The sequence below is a fragment of the Schistocerca americana genome, chromosome 3, assembly GCF_021461395.2.
Source record: "Schistocerca americana isolate TAMUIC-IGC-003095 chromosome 3, iqSchAmer2.1, whole genome shotgun sequence".
NCBI lineage: Eukaryota > Metazoa > Arthropoda > Insecta > Orthoptera > Acrididae > Schistocerca > Schistocerca americana.
In genome coordinates, this window is record NC_060121.1 from 293,137,404 (window position 1) to 293,162,022 (window position 24,619).

The 24,619-nt window shown below is 39.1% G+C and overlaps 1 protein-coding gene across 4 annotated transcripts in view; it reads left to right on the forward strand.

Annotated features, from left to right (window-relative positions):
* Positions 1-24,619, forward strand: part of LOC124606828 (stress response protein NST1-like) — an 86,634-nt gene that overhangs the window by 49,570 nt on the left and 12,445 nt on the right. For all 4 annotated transcript variants that reach the window (XM_047138899.1, XM_047138902.1, XM_047138900.1 and 1 more), the window contains one exon: positions 20,700-20,846. In XM_047138899.1, the coding sequence (XP_046994855.1) occupies positions 20,700-20,846 (147 nt within the window). The remainder of the gene's footprint in view (positions 1-20,699; positions 20,847-24,619) is intronic.

Below are 24,619 nucleotides of genomic sequence, written 5' to 3' on the forward strand. Positions count from 1 at the left end.
GACCAGAACTTCCTAGGATTTTCTGTCAAGTCGGTACATAGAATTTTACTTTAGAATTCACTGAACGCTTCACGCATAGCCCTCCTTAGCTAACTTTGACATCGTTTAGCTTCTGTTTGTCTGAGAGGTTTTGGCTGCGTTTAAACTTGGAGTGAAGCTCTCTTTGCTTTTGCAGTAGTTTCCTAACTTTGTTGTTGTACCACGGTGGGTTTTTCCCGTACCTCACAGTTTTACTCAGCACGAACCTGTCTAAAACGCACTTTACGATTGCCTTGAACTTTTTCCATAAACACTCAACATTGTCAGTGTCGGAACAGAAATTTTCGTTTTGATCTGTTAGGCAGTCTGAAATCTGCCTTCTATTACTCTTGCTAAACAGATAAACCTTCCTCCCTTTTTTTATATTCCTATTAACTTCCATATTCAGGGATGCTGCAACGGCCTTATGATCACTGATTCCCTGTTCTGCACTTAAAGAGTCAAAAAGTTCGGGTCTGTTTGTTATCAGTAGGTCCAAGATGTTATCTCCACAAGTCAGTTCTCTGTTTAATTGCTCGAGGTAATTTTCGGATAGTGCACTCAGTATAATGTCACTCGATGCTCTGTCCCTACCACCCGTCCTAAACATCTGAGTGTCCCAGTCTATATCTGGTAAATTGAAATCTCCACCTAAGACTATAACATGCTGAGAAAATTTATGTGAAATGTATTCCAAATTTTCTCTCAGTTGTTCTGCCACTAATGCTGCTGAGTCGGGAGGTCGGTAAAAGGAGCCAATTATTAACCTAGCTCGGTTGTTGAGTGTAACCTCCACCCATAATAATTCACAGGAACTATCCACTTCTACTTCACTACAGGATAAACTACTACTAACAGCGACGAACACTCCACCACTGGTTGCATGCAATCTATCCTTTCTAAACACCGTCTGTACCTTTGTAAAAATTTCGGCAGAATTTATCTCTGGCTTAAGCCAGCCTTCTGTACCTATAACGATTTCAGCTGCGGTGCTTTCTATCAGCGCTTGAAGTTCTGGTACTTTACCAACGCAGCTTCGACAGTTGACAATTACAATACCGATTGCTGCTTGGTCCCCGCATGTCCTGACTTTGCCCCACACCCGTTGAGGCTGTTGCCCTTTCTGTACTTGCCCAAGGCCATCTAACCTAAAAAACTGCCCAGCCCACACCACACAACCCCTGCTACCCGTGTAGCCGCTTGTTGCATGTAGTGGACTCCTGACCTATCCAGCGGAACCCGAAACCCCACCACCCTATGGCGCAAGTCGAGGAATCTGCAGCCCACATGGTCGCAGAACCGTCTCAGCCTCTGATTCAGACCCTCCACTCGGCTCTGTACCAAAGGTCCGCAGTCAGTCCTGTTGACGATGCTGCAGATGGTGAGCTCTGCTTTCATCCCGCTAGCGAGACTGGCAGTCTTCACCAAATCAGATAGCCGCCGGAAGCCAGAGAGGATTTCCTCCGATCCATAGCGACACACATCATTGGTGCCGACATGAGCAACCACCTGCAGATGGATGCACCCTGTACCCTTCATGGCATCCAGAAGGACCCTTTCCACATCTGGAATGACTCCCCCCGGTATGCACACGGAGTGCCCATTGGTTTTCTTCCCCTCTCTTGCTGCCATTTCCCTAAGGGGCCCCATTACGCGCCTGACGTTGGAGCTCCCAACTACCAGTAAGCCCACCCTCTGCGACCGCCCGGATCTTGCAGACTGAGGGGCAACCTCTGGAACAGGACAAGCAGCCATGTCAGGCCGAAGATCAGTATCAGCCTGAGACAGAGCCTGAAACCGGTTCGTCAGACAAACTGGAGAGGCCTTCCGTTCAGCCCTCCAGAATGTCTTTCGCCCCCTGCCACACCTTGAGACGACCTCCCACTCTACCACAGGTGAGGGATCAACCTCAATGCGGGCAGTATCCTGGGCAACCACAGTTGTAGTCCGATCGGGGGATGCGTGGGACGAGCTGGCTGTCCCCGACAAACCCCCATCCGGACCCCCACAGTGATGCCCAGTGGCAACAGCCTCAAGCTGTGTGACCGAAGCCAACACTGCCTGAAGCTGGGAGCGAAGGGATCCCAACTCAGCCTGCATCCGAACACAGCAGTTGCAGTCCCTATCCATGCTAAAAACTGTTTTGCAAAGAACATCTGAACTAATCTACAGAGAGCGCAAACAAATCGACAAAATTTAAACGATTATTAAAATACAAGATTGCCTAGTAAATGCAGTAATGCTGCTACTTGCGCACTGCTGACACTGCTCAGCAGCGGAAGGAGACTACGCAAATTTACACTATTCATGTACTAAAACGCGATGCTACAACTCTCAAATACTATAATACGCCCGAAATTTATGAATTAAACAATGCAAGTACCAAAAACACGCAAAGAAATTAAGAATTGAACTAGGTAACAAATGAGTGAGCTAGGAGTATACGACTTGCTGCTGCAGCTGCTTATCCAACGGCGGCAGGGAGCACACTGACTGTGACCAACCGACACTGGCCGTTCAAAACAAAAACAGAAGACAAACGACTACGCGAATTTACACTATTCAGGTACTAAAATGCAATGCTACAACTCTCAAATACTATAATACGCCCGAAATTTATGAATTAAACAATGCAAGTACCAAAAACACGCAAAGAAATTAAGAATTAAACTATGTAACAAATGAGTGAGCTAGGAGTATACGACTTGCTGCTGCAGCTGCTTATCCAACGGCGGCAGGGACTATTAAGGTAAATACATTGTTTGTTCTCTATTAAAATCTTTCATTTGCTAACTATGCCTATCAGTAGTTACTGCCTTAGCTGGCAGTAGTGGCACTCGCTTTATTGCAGTGATTCGAGTAATGAAGATTTTTGTAAGGTAAGTGATTTGTAAAAGGTATAGGTTAATGTTAGTCAGGGCCATTCTTTTGTAGGGATTATTGAAAGTCAGATTGTGTTGCGCTAAAAAATATTGTGTGTCAGTTTAAGCACAGTCATGTATAATTTTTCTAAGGGGACGTTTCACTACTCCGAAATTTTCTTTTTGTTTCCTTCACTGCTTGCTCAATATACAGATTGAATAACATTGGGGAGAGGCTACATCCCTGTCTCACTCCCTTCCCAACCACTGCTTCCCTTTCATGTCCCTTGACCCTTATAACTGCCATCTGGTTTCTATACAAATTGTAAATAGCCTTTCGCCCCCTGTATTTTACCCCTGCCACCTTCAGAATTTGAAAGAGAGGATTCCAGTCAACATTGTCAAAAGCTTTCTCTAAGTCTACAAATGCTAGAAACATAGGTTTGCCTTTCCTTAACTAGCCTCTAAGATAAGTCGTAGGGTCAGTATTGCCTCACGTGTTCCAGTATTTCTACGGAATCCAAACTGATATTCCCCGAGGTCGGCTTCTACTAGTTTTTCCATTTGTCTGTAAAGAATTCGTGTTAGTATTTTGCAGCTGTGACTTATTAGACCGATAGTTCGGTAACTTTTGCATCTGTCAACACCTGCTTTCTTTGGGATTGGAATTATTATATTCTTCTTGAAGTCTGAGGGTATTTCGCCTGTCTCATACATCTTGCTCACCAGATGGTAGAGTTTTGTCAGGACTGGCTCTTCCAAGGCTGTTAGTAGTTATAATGGAATGTTGTCTACTCCTGGGGCCTTGTTTTGATTCAGGTCTTTCAGTGCTCTGTCAAACTCTTCAAGCAGTATCATATCTCCCATTTCATCTTCATCTACATCCTCTTCCATTTCCATAATATTGTTCTCAAGTACATCGCCCTTCTATATACCTTCTATATACTCCTTCCACCTTTCTGCTTTCCCTTCTTTGCTTAGAACTGGGTTTCCATCTGAGCTCTTGATATTCATACAAGTAGTTCTCTTTTTTCCAAAGGTCTCTTTAATTTTCCTGTAGGCAGTATCTATCTCACCCCTGGTGAGATAAGCCTCTACATCCTTACATTTGTCCTCTAGCCATCCCTGCTTAGCCATTTTGCACTTCCTGTCGATATCATTTTTGAGACATTTGTATTCCTTTTTGCCTGCTTCATTTACTGCATTTTTATATTTTCTCCTTTCATCAATTAAATTCAATATTTCTTCTGTTACCCAAGGACTTCTGGCAGCCCTCATCTTTTTACCTACTTTATCCTCTGCTGCCTTCACTACTTCATCCCTCAGAGCTACCCATTCTTCTTCTACTGTATTTCTTTCCCCCATTCCTGTCAATTGTTCCCTTATGCTCTCCTTGAAACTCTGTACAACCTCTGGTTCTTTCAGTTTATCCAGGTCCCATCTCCTTAAATTCCCACCTTTTTGCAGTTTCTTCAGTTTTAATCTACAGTTCATAACCAATAGATTGTGGTCAGAGTCCACATCTGCCCCTGGAAATGTCTTACAATTTAAAACCTAGTTCCTAAATCTCTGTCTTACCATTACATAATCTATCTGAAACCTGTCAGTATCTCCAGGCTTATTCCATGTATACAACCTTCTTTTATGATTCTTGAACCAAGTGTTAGCTATGATGAAGTTATGCTCTGTGCAAAATTCTACCAGGCGGCTTCCTCTTTCATTTCCTCCCCCCAATCCATATTCACCTACTACGTTTCCTTCTCTTTCTTTTCGTACTACCGAATTCCAGTCACCCATGACTATTAAATTTTCATCTCTCTTCACTATCTGAATAATTTCTTTTATTTCATCATACATTTCTTCAATTTCTTCGTCATCTGCAGAGCTAGTTGGCATATAAACTTGTAGTAATGTGGTAGGTGTGGGCTTTGTGTCTAACTTGGCCACAATAATGCGTTCACTATGCTGTTTGTAGTAGCTTACCCGCACTCCTATTTTTTTATTCATTATTAGACCTACTCCTGCATTACCCCTATTTAATATTGTATTTATAACCCTGCATTCGCCTGACCAAAAGTCTTGTTCCTCCTGCCATCGAACTTCACTAATTCCCACTATATTTAACTTTAACCTATCCATTTCCCTTTTTAAAATTTCTAACCTACCTGCCCGATTAAGGGATCTGACATTCCATGCTCCGATCCGTAGAATGCCAGTTTTCTTTCTGCTGGTAACGACGTCCTCCTGAGTAGTCCCCGCCTGGAGATCCGAATGGGGGACTATTTTACCTCCGGAATATTTTACCCAAGAGGATGCCATCATCATTTAACCATACAGTCAAGCTGCATGCCCTCAGGAAAAATTACGGCCGTAGTTTCCCCTTGCTTTCAGCCGTTCACAGTACCAGCACAGCTGTTACAAGGCCAGATCAGTCAATCATCCAGACTGTTGCTGGAAGGCGATTAATTTATTAAATGCCTGACACATTTTGTCAGTTTACTCTGATCACAAAATTTTACCTTAAATTTTCAAGTTACTACCCTTTCTCTACCACCTTTACATTCAATGGTTCACAAAATAATCATTGATTATCACATATAATGATATAAATACAAAACATTTTACTCATATTTCAAAAGTATGAGGACAGTAATACAAAACATTTTATTATATATTCTTCTACATCTATTGAATAGAAGGTGCGTACATTTCAGTTATGCTTTGGTGTAAACATTTACTTATTTTACAGGTTTTATTTAACTACAAAGGCTGTAATGATTAACAGGCATTTACACTGAAAATTCATTGTATATACATTGTGACATCTACTGTACATGGAAATGTCTGGAAATCGTTTATGTAGATGAAATTTTTCTGTAGTGTACTTCGTTAACTTTGAAGGTACTGCTTTAAAAATTTGTATAGAAATATATAGCACACACACATATACATATCCAACCTTTTGCATCGACAAGCTATTTTTCAAAAAGAATATATGTCAGGTTAGCTCGAAAGACCCCAAATTATCCGAGTCCTTAGAGTAATGATGTCCAACAGACATACATTTCAAATATATAAGGTAACATTTGCATATCCTTATCCTTTCCAATTTACTGGCTATTGACATAGTTTGAGTGTGGTTAAAGAAGTAGTCCAATAGCACCTAGAAACTTTGAATCTTGCCCTTTTTGTTAAGGTCATCAGGTCAAGCAATAGTGTATCACTCATTGTTGATAGGGTACATCATTTACCTGTCCTATGACTAAGGTGTGTGTGTGTGTGTGTGTATATATATATATATACAGCATCAGGTCAAGCAATAGTGTATCACTCATTGTTGATAGGGTACATCATTTACCTGTCCTATGACTAAGGTGTGTGTGTGTGTGTGTGTGTGTGTGTATATATATATATATACAGCATCAGGTCAAGCAATAGTGTATCACTCATTGTTGATAGGGTACATCATTTACCTGTCCTATGGGGTATATATATATATATATATATATATATATATTAAAAAAAATTAATTTTTCAGTATATCAATAAGCATCTTACTCTTATTGGCTCATCCCAGTATTTCGTTTTATTCAGATACTTCTCGAAATACTTTCAGAGCATTTTTTATATATATATATATATATATATATATATATATATATATATATATAAAATGCTCTGAAAGTATAGGTATAGGTATAGTACGGTAGGCCAAAATTTCACGGGTTTCAAAGGATTCCAAACCAGCCCTCCCTGCACTGTTACAGGCAACGAAAGCAACAGTTATCCATCCATTACCCAAACTCGAAGAAGATGAAGTTTTCATTAGAGAAAAATTAAACCTCGCACCACAAAACAATGTAGGTCCGTTTAAAAGAACAAATTGAGCAGTTTTACCTACTCCGCGAACTTCGTTCTTTTTTCCCTTCGAGGAAGATGCGGAAGCACCAAGAGTACCGTCCACATTTACAAGTGTCTTGTAGACAAGCAATCGTCGGCGACGACGATAACAACGTCTACGAACCATTGTAAGAAGCAGTGCCTCAGTGGCTATTCACTCACACAAGAGTGAATGCGCTGGCAGGACAGTGTGCTCCTTATATAGCATCAGTCCTGGCGCACGCAGCGGATGTGGACGTCTGGGCGCCCAATGATAAGCGCCTTATCACCTGCAGTTGCGCAATCGGCAACTTGATTTTTGCCCGCCGCGAGCCTAGTAATACTAGAGCTCGCGGCTCCTCTCTCTCACACACTACACAGCGCTCTCTCTCGCACGCTCAAGGTCACGCGCTCTACTGTGGAGCCATCTATTGAGTTTTCATTAGAGAAAAATTAAACCTCGCACCACAAAACAATGTAGGTCCGTTTAAAAGAACAAATTGAGCAGTTTTACCTACTCCGCGAACTTCGTTCTTTTTTCCCTTCGAGGAAGATGCGGAAGCACCAAGAGTACCGTCCACATTTACAAGTGTCTTGTAGACAAGCAATCGTCGGCGACGACGATAACAACGTCTACGAACCATTGTAAGAAGCAGTGCCTCAGTGGCTATCCCTGAATGAGTGCAAGTAACTTATCTTTCGTGAATTACAAGTTGAAAGGACTTGACTCTTCTGAGTCTTTTCTTGTATTGATCTGCATATAGAGAACCATAACTCTCGTAAGAATTTGTCTCATGCTATGTTTCCACTATTTGTTAACTAATTGTCCTGTTATATTAGGAACAATTTTACAGTTGGTCTTATATTTATTTAGTACTTATTTTAAAGACAAAAATATTTTGTGTTGTTCCTTACACTGCATTATCCGCATTCCTTTGCATTAGAAATATTTATTTTATCAACATTTTACCGGAAGAATCTTTACAAAATTCTACTTGACACACTTAAATTTTACATAGAAAATGTGCTACCTCAATATTACATTATTTTGTTATAACTTTCTGTACTTTCACATATCACATAATATGATCAATTTTTAGGTGTTGTACTTAAAAAAATTTTTTTTTTCTTATGAGTGTAGGAAACATCTTTAGACAGTTAACGTGTTTAGCTGAAAATTTTGAATAAAACAGTGAAAAAGCAAATTTATTAGTAGCAACATACGATTTTTTTTTCTATGTTTTAGTGGTTTGTCTACAGCAAGTAAGGGGCTTGAATAGGGACTGTCAGATGGTTCTATGATGTTCCATGCAAGCATCTTTTGAATTTCATTACTAACTGCATTTGTTTTTGTCCATGGTACTTGGTACGAACTATGACAGAAGGTTTTATGTGGCATGACATTCATCCTATATTCATATCCCCTAATCATGCCAGGTTTTTCTTCGAATACTCGTTCGTATTTCACGAGAACCTTAAACAATTCAGAACGCTGCTCTGAGGACAGTTGAGCAGATTCAGAGACTATTTTTAACATTTGTTCATGTCTGTCAGATTTTATTTCTTGAACCTGATTCCCTGAGCCTGTAGTTTTATTTTTTGAAATGAACTTCATTTGTAGATCCAGGCAAAACCTCCATGTGTGTCGGTAATCCTCAGTAATTTTGGAGAGACGATTTTCTGTTTGACCTTCAACTCACATACCCCATTAGAAAAGTCGATCTTTGTGTCCTTTTCTTGCAAAAAATAAAACCCTAAAATACAGTCCACTATCAGCGCAGCAATTATGAGGAACGTGCATTCAATCGCTACATTTCCAAATTCTATCTCTAATTGGGCTTGTATTTTCACGCTTCTACTTCTCCCTCCAGTCGCTCCCAAAACCTTACAATTGCTAACCGGCAATATTGGCACCTGTTTTGCTTTAGTGATCTGTCTAAATAAGTCCATAGAAATCACATTAATATCAGACTCAGTATCAAATATTGCGTTCACTGAAGTACCTTCAATTAATATTTTAACGGCAGGTTTTATAACTGCCGGATGATTGGTGCTGTATTTAGTGTCCTCATTATACTGACATTTCTCATGTCAGTGCCATCATTGCATCATTGTACCTTAACATTTTTAATCTTAAATCAGAATCGTCCCTATCTCGTCCACCCGCCTGCACTTCAGGACTTAATGCGGCGGTAATTTGTTTTCCGCTGGCTGAGAAATCGGCCGCATTTCGGTATCATTTACTTCATCGATTACTATTGGTGGTGGATGCTGTCGCCAGTTTTAATTTATTAGGTTTTGTGTCTGGGTATTCTGTCTCCCTTGATTTCTGTTTTGTGTTGTTTCATTATTATTGTAGTATCCTGGAGTGAACCTACGTTCCTGCTTCCTATACACAGTACCTCATTCCCACAGGCCTGTTCTACCGTAGCATTACGCGTTGTTATTGTCTTGGCTTTGGTACGCCGAGCTGGGTTCTCTGCCAGTCGGCTCATGACGCTGAATATTTCCATTCCTACACACCTGACTGTGATTTAGAGATCTTGCCCGCACATCCTCCTGCATCAAATCAATTGCATCTAGGATGGGCATAAACTCATCAATGTTTGCATCTGGGGCATGAATTAATTTTTCGTGTATATCAATAGGCATCTTATTCTTAAGAATGCACAACAAATCTTTATGCGAAATTGGCTCATCTCAGTATTTCGTTTTATTCAGATACTTCTCAATACACTTTCGGAGCGTTCCTTTGCTATAACTAAACTGTTATTGTCTTGGCTTTGGTACACCGAGCTGGGTCCTCTGCCAGCCAGCTCGCGGCACTGAATATTTCCATTCCTTCACACCTGACTGTGATTTAGAGATCTTGCCCGCACATCCTCCTGCATCAAATCAATTGCATCTAGGATGGGCATAAACTCATCAATGTTTGCATCTGGGGCGTGAATTAATTTTTCGGTATATCAATAAGCATCTTACTCTTAAGAATGCACAACAAATCTTTATGCAAAATTGGCTCATCCCAGTATTTCGTTTTATTCAGATACTTCTCGAAATACTTTCGGAGCATTTCTTTGCTATAACTAAACTGTTCGGGGTTCAATACAGCCTCATGAACTCGTTGCTGTACCCCTAAAGACCAATATTTCGCAAGAAACCTTTTTTCAAACTCGTCATATGTGGAACATTTTCAATGACTTCAGTGGCCCACAAGGCCGCATCATTTAACATGAATCCACTTACGTAATGCATCTTTTGTAATTCCGTCCATTTTGTGGGTAACACACCACGAAAAGAACGAATAAATACTACTGGATGCACCCCACTCATGTCAGGTGAGAATGACTGACCCCTCCTGTGTTTGATAATGTTTTCCTGTATAATGACATTTACATAAGGTGTCGTAAGCCCCGGTAATGAATATTATTCCTGATCCCGAGTTACCTCAGAATTTACTTCGGTGGCTTGCCCCCATTTTTGTGTACTAGCATCTACTACGTTCTCTCCACGTGTCATCTTGGAAACATCACTCTTGACTACCTCTTTAATATCGGTAAACTCATTACTAAATTTGTTTAATTGCTCATTTACTCCCCTTCGCCATTGAGATAATTCCTGAGTAATTTGCATTTTTACTTCAGAAATCTGAGGAGTTGGATCTATCGATTGTCTTTCTTGTTCTTTTGAAATGGAATTTACGGCTTCCTTTACCCCAGAATCTATTTCTACAGATATTTCTGTATGCTTTAATGACAATTCATCGAGTGTCGTAGACAATTGATTTACTATGACCTCGAGAGCGCCTTGATTTCCTTTTAACTGTTTTACATCCAAATTTAAGTCTCTGACCGCGTCCTCGTGTTTGCCTCAGATTTATTATTTCTTGAGCCATTTGTGTTTAATTTTGAGAAATTTGCCCTATCTTATGAGACATTTTGCCTACTTGTGCCGACACTGATTCCTGACTTTTATATATGTCATCTACTTGTATCAACATGGCTTCCTGATTTTTATGAATGTCATCTACTCGTACCGACACGGCTTCCTGATTTTTATGAATGTCATCTACTCGTATCGACACGGCTTCCTGATTTTTATGAATGTCATCTACTCGTATCGGCACGGCTTCCTGACTTTTATGTATGTCATCTACTCTTATCGACAGGGCTTCCTGTTTTTTATTCATCTCACCTAGTTGAAAAAATATAGCGGATATGGTACTCGTCATGATTCATAATTGCTTTTGTATACTGGGAAGATTTTCAGCAACATCTAATTCCTCAGTCTCACTAGTCTCCAATTGTACTTCACCTATTTCCTGTAAACCCATGACTACACACATCAATTTCAAATCCTAGGCTAGTCGTCACATGAAATACAGATAAATATTCAGGGACACATGTCCCTCATGCTTACGCCGTGGCCTGTTTTGATTACACTTAGCCGTGGTTCCACTTATCTACAGCACTACCCGCTACGCTATGTACCATAGGAACGGAAAATTGTTCACTAAGTATCGGTTGGAAACTATTCACTACACTTGGGTGTTCTACAGGTAGATAAGACACTAGGACAAAATAAAGCATTTTGCTCACCAAATAACTCGTTTAACCAGCTGAACCGTCGATTTTGAAGAATCCATTTATAATTACAATTGCTCATACATTCATTTACACGAAAAAGAAAAGACATAGATTAGCAGAATGCCAGTTTTACCAGAAAAATAAAGATATACATATAACTCCTATTTTGATGAATAAATTGTGAACGTGTGTGTGTGTGTGTGTGTGTGTGTGTGTGTGTGTGTGTCACGTTTTTCAGTGTCACACAAATTTTGATTTTTAAAGGGGATCACTTAAGACTATTTCCATGGGTTCACTCCTCAAATTTCTGCCTCATATCACAAAATTGTCATCTGATGTAGTACAAACTGAAAACATAAATTCCTATTAAAGCACAGTTTCTTATATAATTTATATTCAATTTCTTATATAATTTATATTCAAAACCTTACACCTGAGTCACAGAACAAATCCTACATCGAGAATGCTTTACACAAGTTTAAGGGAAGAAATGCTTCCGATAATTATTACAGTATTTAAAGAACATCAAAATATGAACAGTCTGAAATGAACAAGCAGTACATGAGACTATGTTAATCAAATCAACTGTAAAAAGCTAAGGAGCATATTATTAGCAAAATGAGAAATATGCAAAAGTGAAATGCCAAAATGAGCACGTCTCAATTGGGAGTAAATCAAAACAATCAGAATGGCTGAAAGAGAGCACAATAACATGAGCCATAAATGAAAAAGAGCTAAGCAAATAAGAAAATAGGCAAAAATGAGATGCCAACAAAATTAGAGCTGGCCGAACTCCGTCGGCACTTATATACGGTTACACTTGTGGCGGCACCTCGCGGCCCGTACACAACATGCACGCCTGCGATTGCTATGCACTCTTAGTGCTTGCGGCAGCGTCTAGTGGCCCGTACGCAAGTTGTGCGATTGCTGTCACAGGTCGACCCTTAATCTATGATGTTACACACCATATAGTGGCACAGAAGTACTCTTGACTAGAAGTAATCTTGATTTAGAAAACTGGTACCCAGGTGGCCACTGCTTATAACCAGCTCTGGCAGCATCAATAGACTACGATACTACACTAACCATACCAAAATGAATAAAATCTGTAGAGTAGATATCAGTCTCTAAAACAACATGGTTCATGACCTAGCTCCATTGTCACAATTAGTGATAACCATTAGTACAGTCCATGGAAATAATTACACATTCACAATCCAACTAATCATTAAACAGTCACTAACTTTTATTGACTAAACTCCCAGCTGCAAAATCCAGATGAAATGTGGTACATTTTACAACTTTTAATCTGTACTAAACTGGCTGTGATATATTCCATCATAATGATGGTCATAGATATTGCTCCATTCAAAACTGACTGCAGATTGACTGAACATGGCTTCCAACGTGCCTCTTTTATAAGTTTAAAATGATTAAAACTGAAGTTGTCTATTGTTGTTTGCCATATTTTTACAAATAACAATTAAAGATTTACATTTCTAAATAATAATTGAGGTTCATTTGAACACGAACTTTTAGATACAGTAATAATTTCTTTTGAACTAGCCAGTTAATATGCCTAAATATGCAGTTCTACTTCAGTAACATTGTTTTATCTAAGAATGTTAGCTTCTGCAAAATTAAATGAGTGTAGGTGCTGCTAGCGTATTTTTGTTGCCGATTGTCTGAATACTTTACTTATTTCTACAGCCTTTTTATCTACCTCATCAAGAATTGAGTAATCATGTACGAACAATAATGAAATTTTAAATCACTGATATATTTTAATCAGCACAGGATTCAGCCAAACTAATTATACTAGTGGATACAGGAGGTAACTCATAATAAAGTTAAGTTGTACAAGCCCAGGGTCAGTATTTGAGATTTTTAGATACTGTGCTTGTGCTGTATAAATGACGGTACTAAAGATGTCACAAACTTCACAAAATAATAATATTAATAATAATTTTTGGTGTAGGGACACATAGACGGAAATAATCCACCTGATTTGTCAGACACTGCAAAGTAACATTACTTGATGAAACTTGGACAAGACATAGAAATTACTCCTACAGTATAACACAGAAGGTAACACACAGAGATAACAGAAATTCACGATGGTCCTCTGGACATTAAAAATGGTGAGACATAGTTATTATAGTTCTGAATAGAGTTTATGATCGCCACAGATGGCAATGGGTGCTCTGCAATGTGTACCCAGGCTGGTCACAAGATTGGTAATGAGTTCTTGTAGTAGGCTATTCCATTCCTCCACAAGTGCAGTTGGCAGCTGCCGGATTGTTGTTGGGACATGTGGATGTGCTGCATTATGTCTATCCAATGCATTCCACAGGTGGTTGATGCAATTTAATTCAGAAATGGGCAGTCCATTTGCTGAATATCCTCTCATTCCAAGAGAGTGCTGTTCCATTCAGTCACACAATGTCATCCCTAAAAGTAAAGTTAGGGCTGAATGCACTCTTGAAAAGAAGCATATGAAGAAGGAGTACAGTGTCAGTTGATTGATGAGTGTACTAGGTTCAAAGGTTTGGAGGTTAGTACGTCCAAGCAACATTATGCCTCCCCACTCGGTATCACCTGGACCACCAAAACGATCATGTTTGACAATGTTACTGGGTGCACTACATGTCCTCATCTCCTGCCATATGAGGATGTGTCCTGCATTGCTGAACATGATCATTTTGGTTGTTATGGTGTGGGGAGGCATAGTGTTGCATGTGTTTACTGACCTCTAAATCTTTGAACACTGCACACTCATCAGTCAACATTGTTGTGACACTGTACTTCTTCCTCATGTGCATTTTTACAGGGGCAAATTCAGCCCTAACTTCATTTTTATGGATGACAACGTGTGACCACATCGAAAAGCACTGTCTTGGAGATAGAGGACATTCAGCAAATGGACTGGCCTAGCCTGCCTGTTCACCTGACTTAAGCCCCATTGAGCATGTGTCAGATGCATTGGGCAGGCATACTGCAGCACATCCAGTTGCACCAATGACCATGCAATAGTTGCCAACAGCACTAGTGGAGGAATGTAACGCCCTACCACAATAACTGCTTACCTACCCTGTGGCCAACATTGGTGCACATGGCAGGGCATGCATTGCCATGTATGGTTATCACACATTCTGTTAAGAATCACATCTCACCTTCATGAATCACAGTGATTCCTTTGTAATTACTGTCTTTGAATAAAAGTGTTATGGCTATTCATCTCATTGGTGAAAGCTAACGTAGAATTTATGAATACTTCACTTTTAGGAAAAACATGCAGTAGCACATCAAAAAACCAATTTCAGTGAATCTGTACTTCTTGTGCTGATTTTAAAAAATAATTATAATAAAGTTATAATTCAATGGTCATCAGCACAGAATAGCATACACGATAAGCTTGAAGTCAAGGTCCTGAGAATGGTTTGAAACTGAACACGAATTGGTGAATACAATAAATGGAAGGAATTACAACTGAATGAAGCATGCTGAAGCTGGAATGAGGTACAAGTGACCACTCTGAAATGAATGAGTCTGACTGAATGAGACCACAACAGGAACAAAGAATGATAGAACTTCAAGGAGGAAGAAGACTGAGATGGGAAGAGGACTGAGCTGAAAAGAATGGTTAATGACTGTTCCTTAGAAGCCCTTCCATGGCCCATTTGTTCAACTTATTGAAACATTCCTTTGGAGTCACTCCTTCATGAATGACTACTTCAGCTACCCACAAGATTTGGCATTTGACCCACTCCTGTTTCTAGGCTACATAAACAATGTGTCTGTGACATTAGAGGATGCTTCAAAATTTGTCATGCTTGTAGATGAACAATTATTTTGATAAACACACCTCTAACTGACACAGCTAGAAGCTTACAAATGGTTCACAGGTAACATCTTAACCTTTAGTCTTATAAAAACTCATATTATGCCATTCAAAACATGTAAAAATGACTCAAAGGCACCAGAAGCAGATATCAATTCTCACAAACTGAAGGAGGCTCTATGTGCGAAGTCTTGGGCAACCAGGTGGTATTTACTCTGTCCCCTGTTTCTCCTATCTAATGTGGATCTCATACAAACTGACAGTATTCCAGAATGAGCAGTACAAGTGTTTTGTAAAGAGTCTCTCTGTGGAGAAACTGTAATTCCTAGGTATCTACCAACCAACTGAAATGTAATGCTTGCTTTACCTGTAACTGAGTTTGTGTGATTGTTCAGTTTCATAAACTGTACATTGTTACTTCCAGTCATTTGAATAAAGTTTTTTCATCTGTTCCATTACCCTCAGTTGTCTTGCTTTTGACACAGTGCCTTATTGCTGAACATTAACGGAAGTCCAAGCATGTTGAATAGGTTCCCAGGTGAGTTAGTGCCCCAAACTCTTCTTAAGTAAAAAAACCTAGTATGCTGTCTTGGACAGTGAGTGTTCTTCACAGACAAGGATATCATCCAGAGTGCCCCAGTTAAGAGTGATAGTACAGCTTTTGTTCTCTGTGTACATAAATGATCTGATGGATGGGGTGAGTAGCAATTTATGACTGTTTGCTAATGGCAGTGTAGTGTACAGGAAATTTTCATCATTGAGTAACTGGACAAGGCTGCAGCATGACTTGGACAGATTGGTTTGATGAATGGCATCTTGCTCTAAATATAAGTTAATGCAGATGCGTAAAGAAAAACACTCCTGTGATGTTCAAGTATAGTACATGGGGTGTGTCGCTTGACTCAGTCACAATGATTAAGTATTTAGGTGTAATGTTGTAAAGAAATATTAAATGGTTTGAACAGGTAAGGTCGGTAGTAGGGAAGGTGAATGGCAGACTTTGATTTATTGGGAAAATTTTAGGTAAGTGTTGCTAATATTTAAAGGAGGTCATTGTTTGGGATCCCCATCAAGTCAGATTAAGAGCCACTTTGAAGCAATTCAGAGTCATATCAGTTGATTTTTTTTTACTGGTAGGCTCAATCGGAAAATGAGTGTTACAGAGATGCTTCAAGTGGAAGTCCCTGGAGGGAAGATGACATTAATTTTGTGAAACACTGTGAGAAAATGTAGAGTGTAGGCATTAATTTTGTGAAACACTGTTGAGAAAATGTAGAGTGTAGACGTTTACAGCTGATTGCAGATTGATTCTACTGCTGTGGACATACATTTTGTGTAATGTCCACAAAGACAAAATAAGAGAAATTAGGGCTCCTATGGAGGCACATATACAGTTGTTTTTCCCTGAATCCATTTGCAAGTGAAACAGGAAAGGTAATGACTAGTACTGGTACAAGGTACCCTCCACCATGCACCACATGTTGGCTTGTGGAGTATGTATGTTAGATGTCAATGTAGAAAATGTGGAAAAGTAAGATCTTTACAGCAGCAAGTTTCCTAGGTGAACTATCATTTAAAAATGCCAATATCTACACAAATTACTGATTAACCATGTTTAAGTTGTTTAAAATGCCACCATTCATAAAATATGCCTAGATCACTTTTTTATAAAAGAAATTTACATAAGAAGTTATTCGAATGTCCTGGGAATTTCATAATAAACAACTCAATTGCACAAGCAGTGTTATTAACATGGTTTCATAAACATTCAATGATATTCAAAGACCTTTTAAACATTTAAGAAGGCAAAAATAGTATGTATTAATACAGTATTTTGGAGTGAAGCAAAGGAGTAAATCCCAAAATTTTCACTTTAAGCTTAATAATGTTCACTTATGCTGTCCAACACTCTGAAGCCAGAAATTAACATCCAACATTAGGGCCTACTGCTGAAGAAAATGTTGTCATGCTATGAAAATGCACAGCCACACAGCACCAGCTGCATCATATGTCACACATTACTATAGAGCTTTGTGGTGCTGCATCTGCCTACCTTGATCTCACTCCTTCCAACTGTCATCTTTATATAGATGGCTATCAAATTCAGTGATTTCCTGTGGACAACAAAGCATGAGAAGTGGGGCAGAAATGGATTCATAATCAACAAAATCACCTTATTCTTGACAGGAATACACAATATTCTGGACCAAGGCCACTGAGATTTTCTGCTGCCTCCTAAATCAACTAAGTTTTTGTATGTCCACCCTTTTGGCTGGAAGTCTCGGGGACCACAGCCATTCACTATTGTAAGAAAATGAAACAATTACAATCTGGCAACACTGTAATGACATGTATGGTAACTACTTCTGTTAGCACATACTAGTCATCCTGTACAGTTGGCGCAGTGGACAGAGTTTTGCGTTAGCATGTAGGTCAAGGGTTCGAACCTGGGTTAGGGCACTTTTTTTTTTTATTTGCTAACTTCATTCTGACATTTCATACTGTAATATACACTGTTTCTTAAGTCACATGTATCCTAAATTTACAAAATTTTGTAATGCTGAACGTAACAAATATGTGATTAGACAGATAAGGAATAGACAGTTGAAACAAATGACCCAACATAGGACAGAACAATTACAAAAACAATATCAATTTTGAGAAGCTAAACGTGATACACAGTACAACAACACAACATCTACTTCTCATTTATACTAGATGTAATTTGAGCGCTCAGCTGTCACACATTAGCAACCAGTGACAATAGTAATGACCATATTAATGACCTCATGACCTTCACACAGAATACATTGTCCTCAGAGCAACATATACTCAAAGTGACCTCCCTGCACATCCAAACATTGCACAACCTGCTATATTATACAGCTCTGGACCCTTCACAGCAAAGCTGCATCCACAGTAACAAGAGCACCATAACAACTGCTACCAATTCTTTCACATTCGTCGGAGGAGTAGAGTACATGTGCTCCTTCAGGTGTCCCCACAGGAAGAAATCCAGGGGATTTAGGTCAGGTGAACGTGGTGGCCATACAACTGGACCTCAACATCCGAGCCATTTCTCTATGTTCTCTCCAAATACTGTCACTCATTAATTCCAGAGTGTGGAAGTGTTCCATCTTGTTGGAACCATATCTGCCAAACACGTAGCGGAACATCTTCCAGTGCATCAGACAGTTTGAGAGGAATGCATGATACCTTCATGCAGTCAACTGGTCAGGCAACATGTAGGGGCCCAAACACCTGTCGTCCAATATTCAGTCCAGATGCTAATACAAAAGCAAACTTGATATCCACGGTCGCGGGTGACATGCAGGTTAACCTCACACCAATGGTGGGCGTTATGCATATTGAAGACACCCTCACGAGTGAATGCTGCTTCATCTGACCATATTACAGTGTTCACGAATTCATTGTTGGCTTCCTGTTGTTGTTGGAACCATTCACAGAATTGCATTCACTGATGATGATCTGCAGGATGCAGGTGTTGCATGAAAGCATAATGATAGATGTGAGCCCATGCTCGTGCAGCACGTTAACGACTGTGTGTTGTGAGACACGCTGCTGCCTCGCTATGCTATGTGTACTTTGCTGAGGTTCTTGGTGTATGACCTCCAGAATAGCTTCCTCACTAGCTGGAGTATGGCGAGTCCATGGATGACCTATGCCATGCGATGGGGGAAGGAGAGAACCTGACTCCCAAAGGCACAGCTCCAGACAATGAAACACATTTTTATCTGGATGGCGTTGACGAGGATATCTTGCAACATATTCGTCAGTGGCAATACCAGCCTGGTTACCAGATTCACCGAGGACCAGAAGCATATCCACATATTCATTATTTGTGTATGCCATATGTCTGCCACACTTGTTTAGAGGCTTACAATGAGAAAATTCAATACGTGTATGCATGTACATCGGATTCTGTCATGGGTGCATTACTCCACTTGTAACCAGTCCCTGCCTGGTGGACAGTGCATTCAGCATAAACACGCCATCAGTCCTGCATGCTGTTCCACCTAATGCACATTACCCCTCTGACAGATATTGTTCTGCATGGTTCATCCCAACACCACTGAGTGTGAAATGTTCAGTTGCGAATTACACTGTTTACCTAATGGTAAGAGACGTGATGTTTCCACAATCCCATTGCTTGATTAACAATAATAATAATAATAATAATAATAAAGCATTGAGATACGTACTATACAGAATGCGGTTAACAGACTCATTGTTGAAAGATGTAATTAGTGGGACCCTGGTGATAACACATACAAATAGTTGGACATTATTTGCAAAGGCATGTTGCTAGTCCTATTGGCAATGCAAGACCCTAACAAAATATAATGGACCTGAACAAGCAAGAATAATAGTTGGTACTAATCTACGGGATCATTGGAGGAGGGTACAAAGAAAACAGGTTTCACATCTAGCAGATGGAGTGGTACGAATAAATTCACACCCATGATGTGGAAAGGGCTTCTTTCAAAGCTGACCAATCTTCCATTTCTATGAGTGTAGTATGTAAGTGCAAATGTTTTCTAGAGGACCTGCTGCAATCACTGTTGACAATTAAGATGCCAGATACCACACCACCTGGACTACATTTACCAGATAAAAAACATATGCCTCAACCCAGGATCGAACCATTGACTTCCTGTATGCTAACCCAAAACTCTATCCACTGCATCAACTGTACAGCACGAATGATATGTGCTGACAAAGGTAGTTACCGTACATGCCATTACATTGTTGCCACATTGCCACTCTTTAATGTCCTTTTTCTGCCGGATGTACTTGCTGTACAAAATTTTGTGAGATACATTTTCTTTATCGCTGGCATGTGAGGAGTCACGCTGTGAAGCCCGAGTACTCGAATTTCACTTCATCCTGTGTATGCTGCATCAGCAGCCAACATAACTGGTTTACGCAGACTATCTGAGTCAGTTGGCAGTTGATGGTTGTGATTGGTGTGCTGACATCATGGTTACAAATAGTCTGCGTAAACCAGTTATGTTGGCCACTAACACAGAGTATATATGGTTTGTGATAACCTCTTCAGCATCAACTAAGGCCAGAATATGACACATGTGAGTGCCAAAACCAGTAGCTACACAATAAATAAGATCATAAGGACAGCTGTAGATGTTTTATTTTTTTCACAACAAATCAACTGAATGGTGGGGTAGATCCTTTCAAAGGGCATGTTTGATCTCTTTCTCTATGCTCACTATCTAATGACCTCATCGTCGATGAGACTTTAAACCTTAATACCTTAATCTTCATTGGATCATGTCATTGAAAAAGTTACAGGCTGTGCAACAGGGGAAAGAAATAATATACTTTTTAAACCCTGCTTCCTGTGTAGATAAATTGAAAGAAGTAAGTCAAAGTAATTTTTGACTTGCTATCAAACTTTTCGTTGTAAGTTAGAATTTGATATAAATTAGCAGACATACAAAATGTTACAGTAATTAAGAGTGTTTTATACAACAGTATCACAACACGAGAAAGCAGAACAAGAAAAGAGGCAGCAACAGGAAATGATTCTGCACAAGGAAAAATGTAAAAAGGCTTTTGAAGAATGGAAGAAGCAGAAAGCCAATTTCAAGAGACCAGCATCTTGCATTACAACAAACAGAGGTATGTTCCTATCATTGTACAAATTTTGTACTAAAGGAAGGTGATGGTAAAACAATAACCAGTGAAATCATCTATCAAATTAACATTTGTGTCAAACTTGCAGATTACAGCATCAAATCTCTTTTGAGATTTGGCACTCTAGTGTGTTACAATAATAACCTATCATGGGAGAGATTTTTTAAAGTAGTAAAATGATCCATAGCATTTAAACTCCCCTGACTCCACATTATCAGCAGCCAATCTTTGGACAACAACAGGAAATGAGCCAGCAGGCCGTCAGAGGATGATACTATTGGCGACATCAAGCCAGCAATCGGTACACGCACAATCCAGCAGTGTGCACAAGTTGGAGTATGTTATGCATCCACCAACTAGGGAAACAGCTAATAACAAAGCTGTAGTCACCTGCATTGCCAGGATTTAAGACCACACTCTGGCTGCAGCTGGCAGTTTATCCACCTGGTGAGGACTGATGTCCATCTCCAAAGTCATCACTGTTGTCACCGCCCTGTCTGCCACTCACCACTATTGCCATCCACTTTCGACATTGGCCTTCTGGGGACAGGTCCTGCACAACACAACACTTTTGGATTTCAAGGAGTTTTTATTGGTGACTATTGAACTCAGACCAATTTTCATATCCTGTGCTGGACACGGTCTTTAACTCAGAACCAAGACAGGACATATTACATACCAGGGTAGTGATTTTGCCTTCCCCCCACACCACCAAGTATTGTAAGAGTTTCCTGCTATGAACAGACAAATTTTGTTCTTTGGACATAAGACACTTCAAGAAGAAGTTAACCTTTTGTTGAATTTTCAGAAGATTTTTGTTTTCTTTTTCATTTCATACATCAGATCAGTGTTTGTTCAAAGTCCTTACAAATTTTGTGTTAATAAACATGTTAAGTGACATTGCTTCCTGTTCTCCATTTTTGGGAGACTTTTCATCTTGCACATGCATGAAGAATATAATTTTGAGTAACTGTGTTTCAGACACAGAAAAAAAACGTTTTCAAAATTCAGTGTCTTCTATAATACTTAATAAGCTCAGAACTAAGAGCTTTGAACTATCATTCACATATGACCATCTCATAGAAAGTGTATCTTTAAGCTAAATTAATATCCTTAAAATATTTAACAATATAACACATGTACAAATACAAAGTTCCCTTCCCGTGTGACTTGCAGACAGACGGCCAGCTGTCAGCACTTTACAGAGGGCACACCACAGCATAAGATTCAATAGCTCAGACTCTTTTGTACATAACAATATTCAAAGTGATTCCAAATAGAATTTTCTTTTTTCACAACTGCATTTCATTAAAAATTCTAATTACTGTTTTATCTGCTAATTAACTTATTATATGTAGAATATCAATGGATGTAAGAATAATGTTGATAGTTATGTGTAAAATTGTGAGGTATTCTTTCTAGCATAAAATCAATCAATCATTTATAATTAAACTATTCAGATAACTTATAAACGTGGGTGAATTTATTTATGAAAGCTTGTTGCTTCTAAGTTTCTTGGATTATATTTGCTAAAACAGTATTTTAAAGCATTAACTGTTTTTCAGGACAAAGAACTCCATACTGTATTTTACACATGAATGTAATTAGTAAAATTTTCTAGGCAAAAATTTAGTTGCAATGTTACAATCTGTTTTTATGCAATGTTAAAGTGACTAAGTGGTCAGAACCAGCCAACTTTGGAAATGAATTGAAATTAAATGGATCTATAATGAACTACTATCTAAAAGAAGCTGCATAAATATTCAGTCAGATTTTCATAAGATTTCAAAGAGGTGCAAAGATTAGCAACCTGCTTTAAATGTTCAGAAATGTAAAATTGCGTGCTTCACAAAGAATTTTTTATATATATCATGCCCTGGGCATTTATTATATGCTCTTTCCAGAGATTCATAGAAAGCTTCTTTCTCCTCATCCTTGGATTCTCCAATTGATGCACGGGCATTAATTATGGAGACCTAAATGCCCAGGTGGAAAGAGAACAGATCTATAGACCAACAATCGGTATCTGTAGTAAATACACTGTAAGAAATGACAATGGGGCAACATCTAGAAGCATGGTGGAAGGCTCCATGCTGTTCCCTCACAAGGAAATATGTAAAGGAACATGGATAGCACCAGATGGAAATGCAATAAATCAAATCAACCATGTACTAATTGATGCAAGGCACAAATCATTTTAACTGGATGTAAGGAGTTTAAGAAGTCCAAATACAGACATGGATCACTTCCTAATTTTGGCATGGGTGAGGGCAAGAATATCTAATGTAGTAAAAGGAAAATGGTGCAGGACACAGAAATATAATGTCACAATTCTTGAAGCAGCGGAAGCAAGGGAATGATACCAGGAGAGAATAATAAAGTCCCTTGAAAATGCTGGCAAATGTAACATTATCAATGGAAAAAGATAAAAAAAACAGTGCAGCCAGCAGCATGCGAGATACTTGGGAACAGTAACAAACAAAAAAAATGAAGCATGCAGAATGACATTACAACCACATTGTACCAGGAAGATAATAAAAGAATATAAATAGAAATGGAGACTTGAGAAAAGGACCCATCAAAGGAAAAAGAGAGATTGGATGAAGGCAAATATTGATGAAATGGAGATTGTGAAAAGTGCAAACAAGACAAGGAAATTTTGTAGAGAAGTGAACAAGGCACAGAAAACTTTCAGGGGTAGAACAAGTTTGATAAAAGTTGAGAATGGTGAAATTATAAGCGAAGAGGAGGAGATAAGTGCGAGGTGGCATTGGTACTTTGATAAACTCCTTAATCCTCCTTAATCCAAGACCAGTTTACCAAGGAACCTAACAGAAATATATGAGGAAGAGGATCCGGATATTAGTGTGAAACCATTTAATTTAGAAGAGGGGAGAACTGCAATAAAGAAATTAAAGAACAGTAAGGGGGCAAGAACGGACAGCATTCCAGCAAAACTTTTCCAGCAAGGAGGCTCCGAATTGGAAATGAAAATCATGAAACTGGCTAATCTAATATGGGAAGAAGAGGAAATGCCTCAAACATGGGAAGAGGGAATTATAGGTCGTATATATAAGAAATTAGACCAGGTGGAATGCAGTAACTATAGACTGCTTAATCTGGGATACATAATCCTCTCTAACATACTATACAACTGACTCCTTCCAATAACGCAGAGGGAAATGTGGTCGTACCAATGTTTATTTATACCCAGTAATTCAACTAGCAACTAGATATTTACCATAAAACAAATTCTGGAAAAAACAAAGGAACTTTGGATCAGAACACATCATCTGTTTATTGATTTTAAGGCAGCGTACGATTATGTAGATAGAGGGCAACTATATCAAGCTCAAGGTGAATTGAGTATTCCAAAAACAAAACAACAAGGATAATAAGAATTATGATGAAAGGAATGCAAGATAGCATAAAAACTGGAGGAATGTTGTCCAGTACTTTGGAGAAGGTGATAAGAGAAGCAAATATCTTGAATGAGGGAATGATGTTTCATAAATCTGGACAGATACTGGCCTATATGGACGACATCGGCAAAGTAGCAAGAACTCTGATGGCAATGGAAGAGAGATTCACCATACTTGAACATGTCGGCAGGAATGTAAGACTAAATATCAATGAGTAGAAAACAAAATACCTAGCTGCTGGGAAAGCGCACAGGGAGAACATGCAAGCTGAAATAGAGATGAGTAGTTGTACCTTTGAAAGATTTGACCATTTCAAGTACTTGGGTTTGAGTGTAA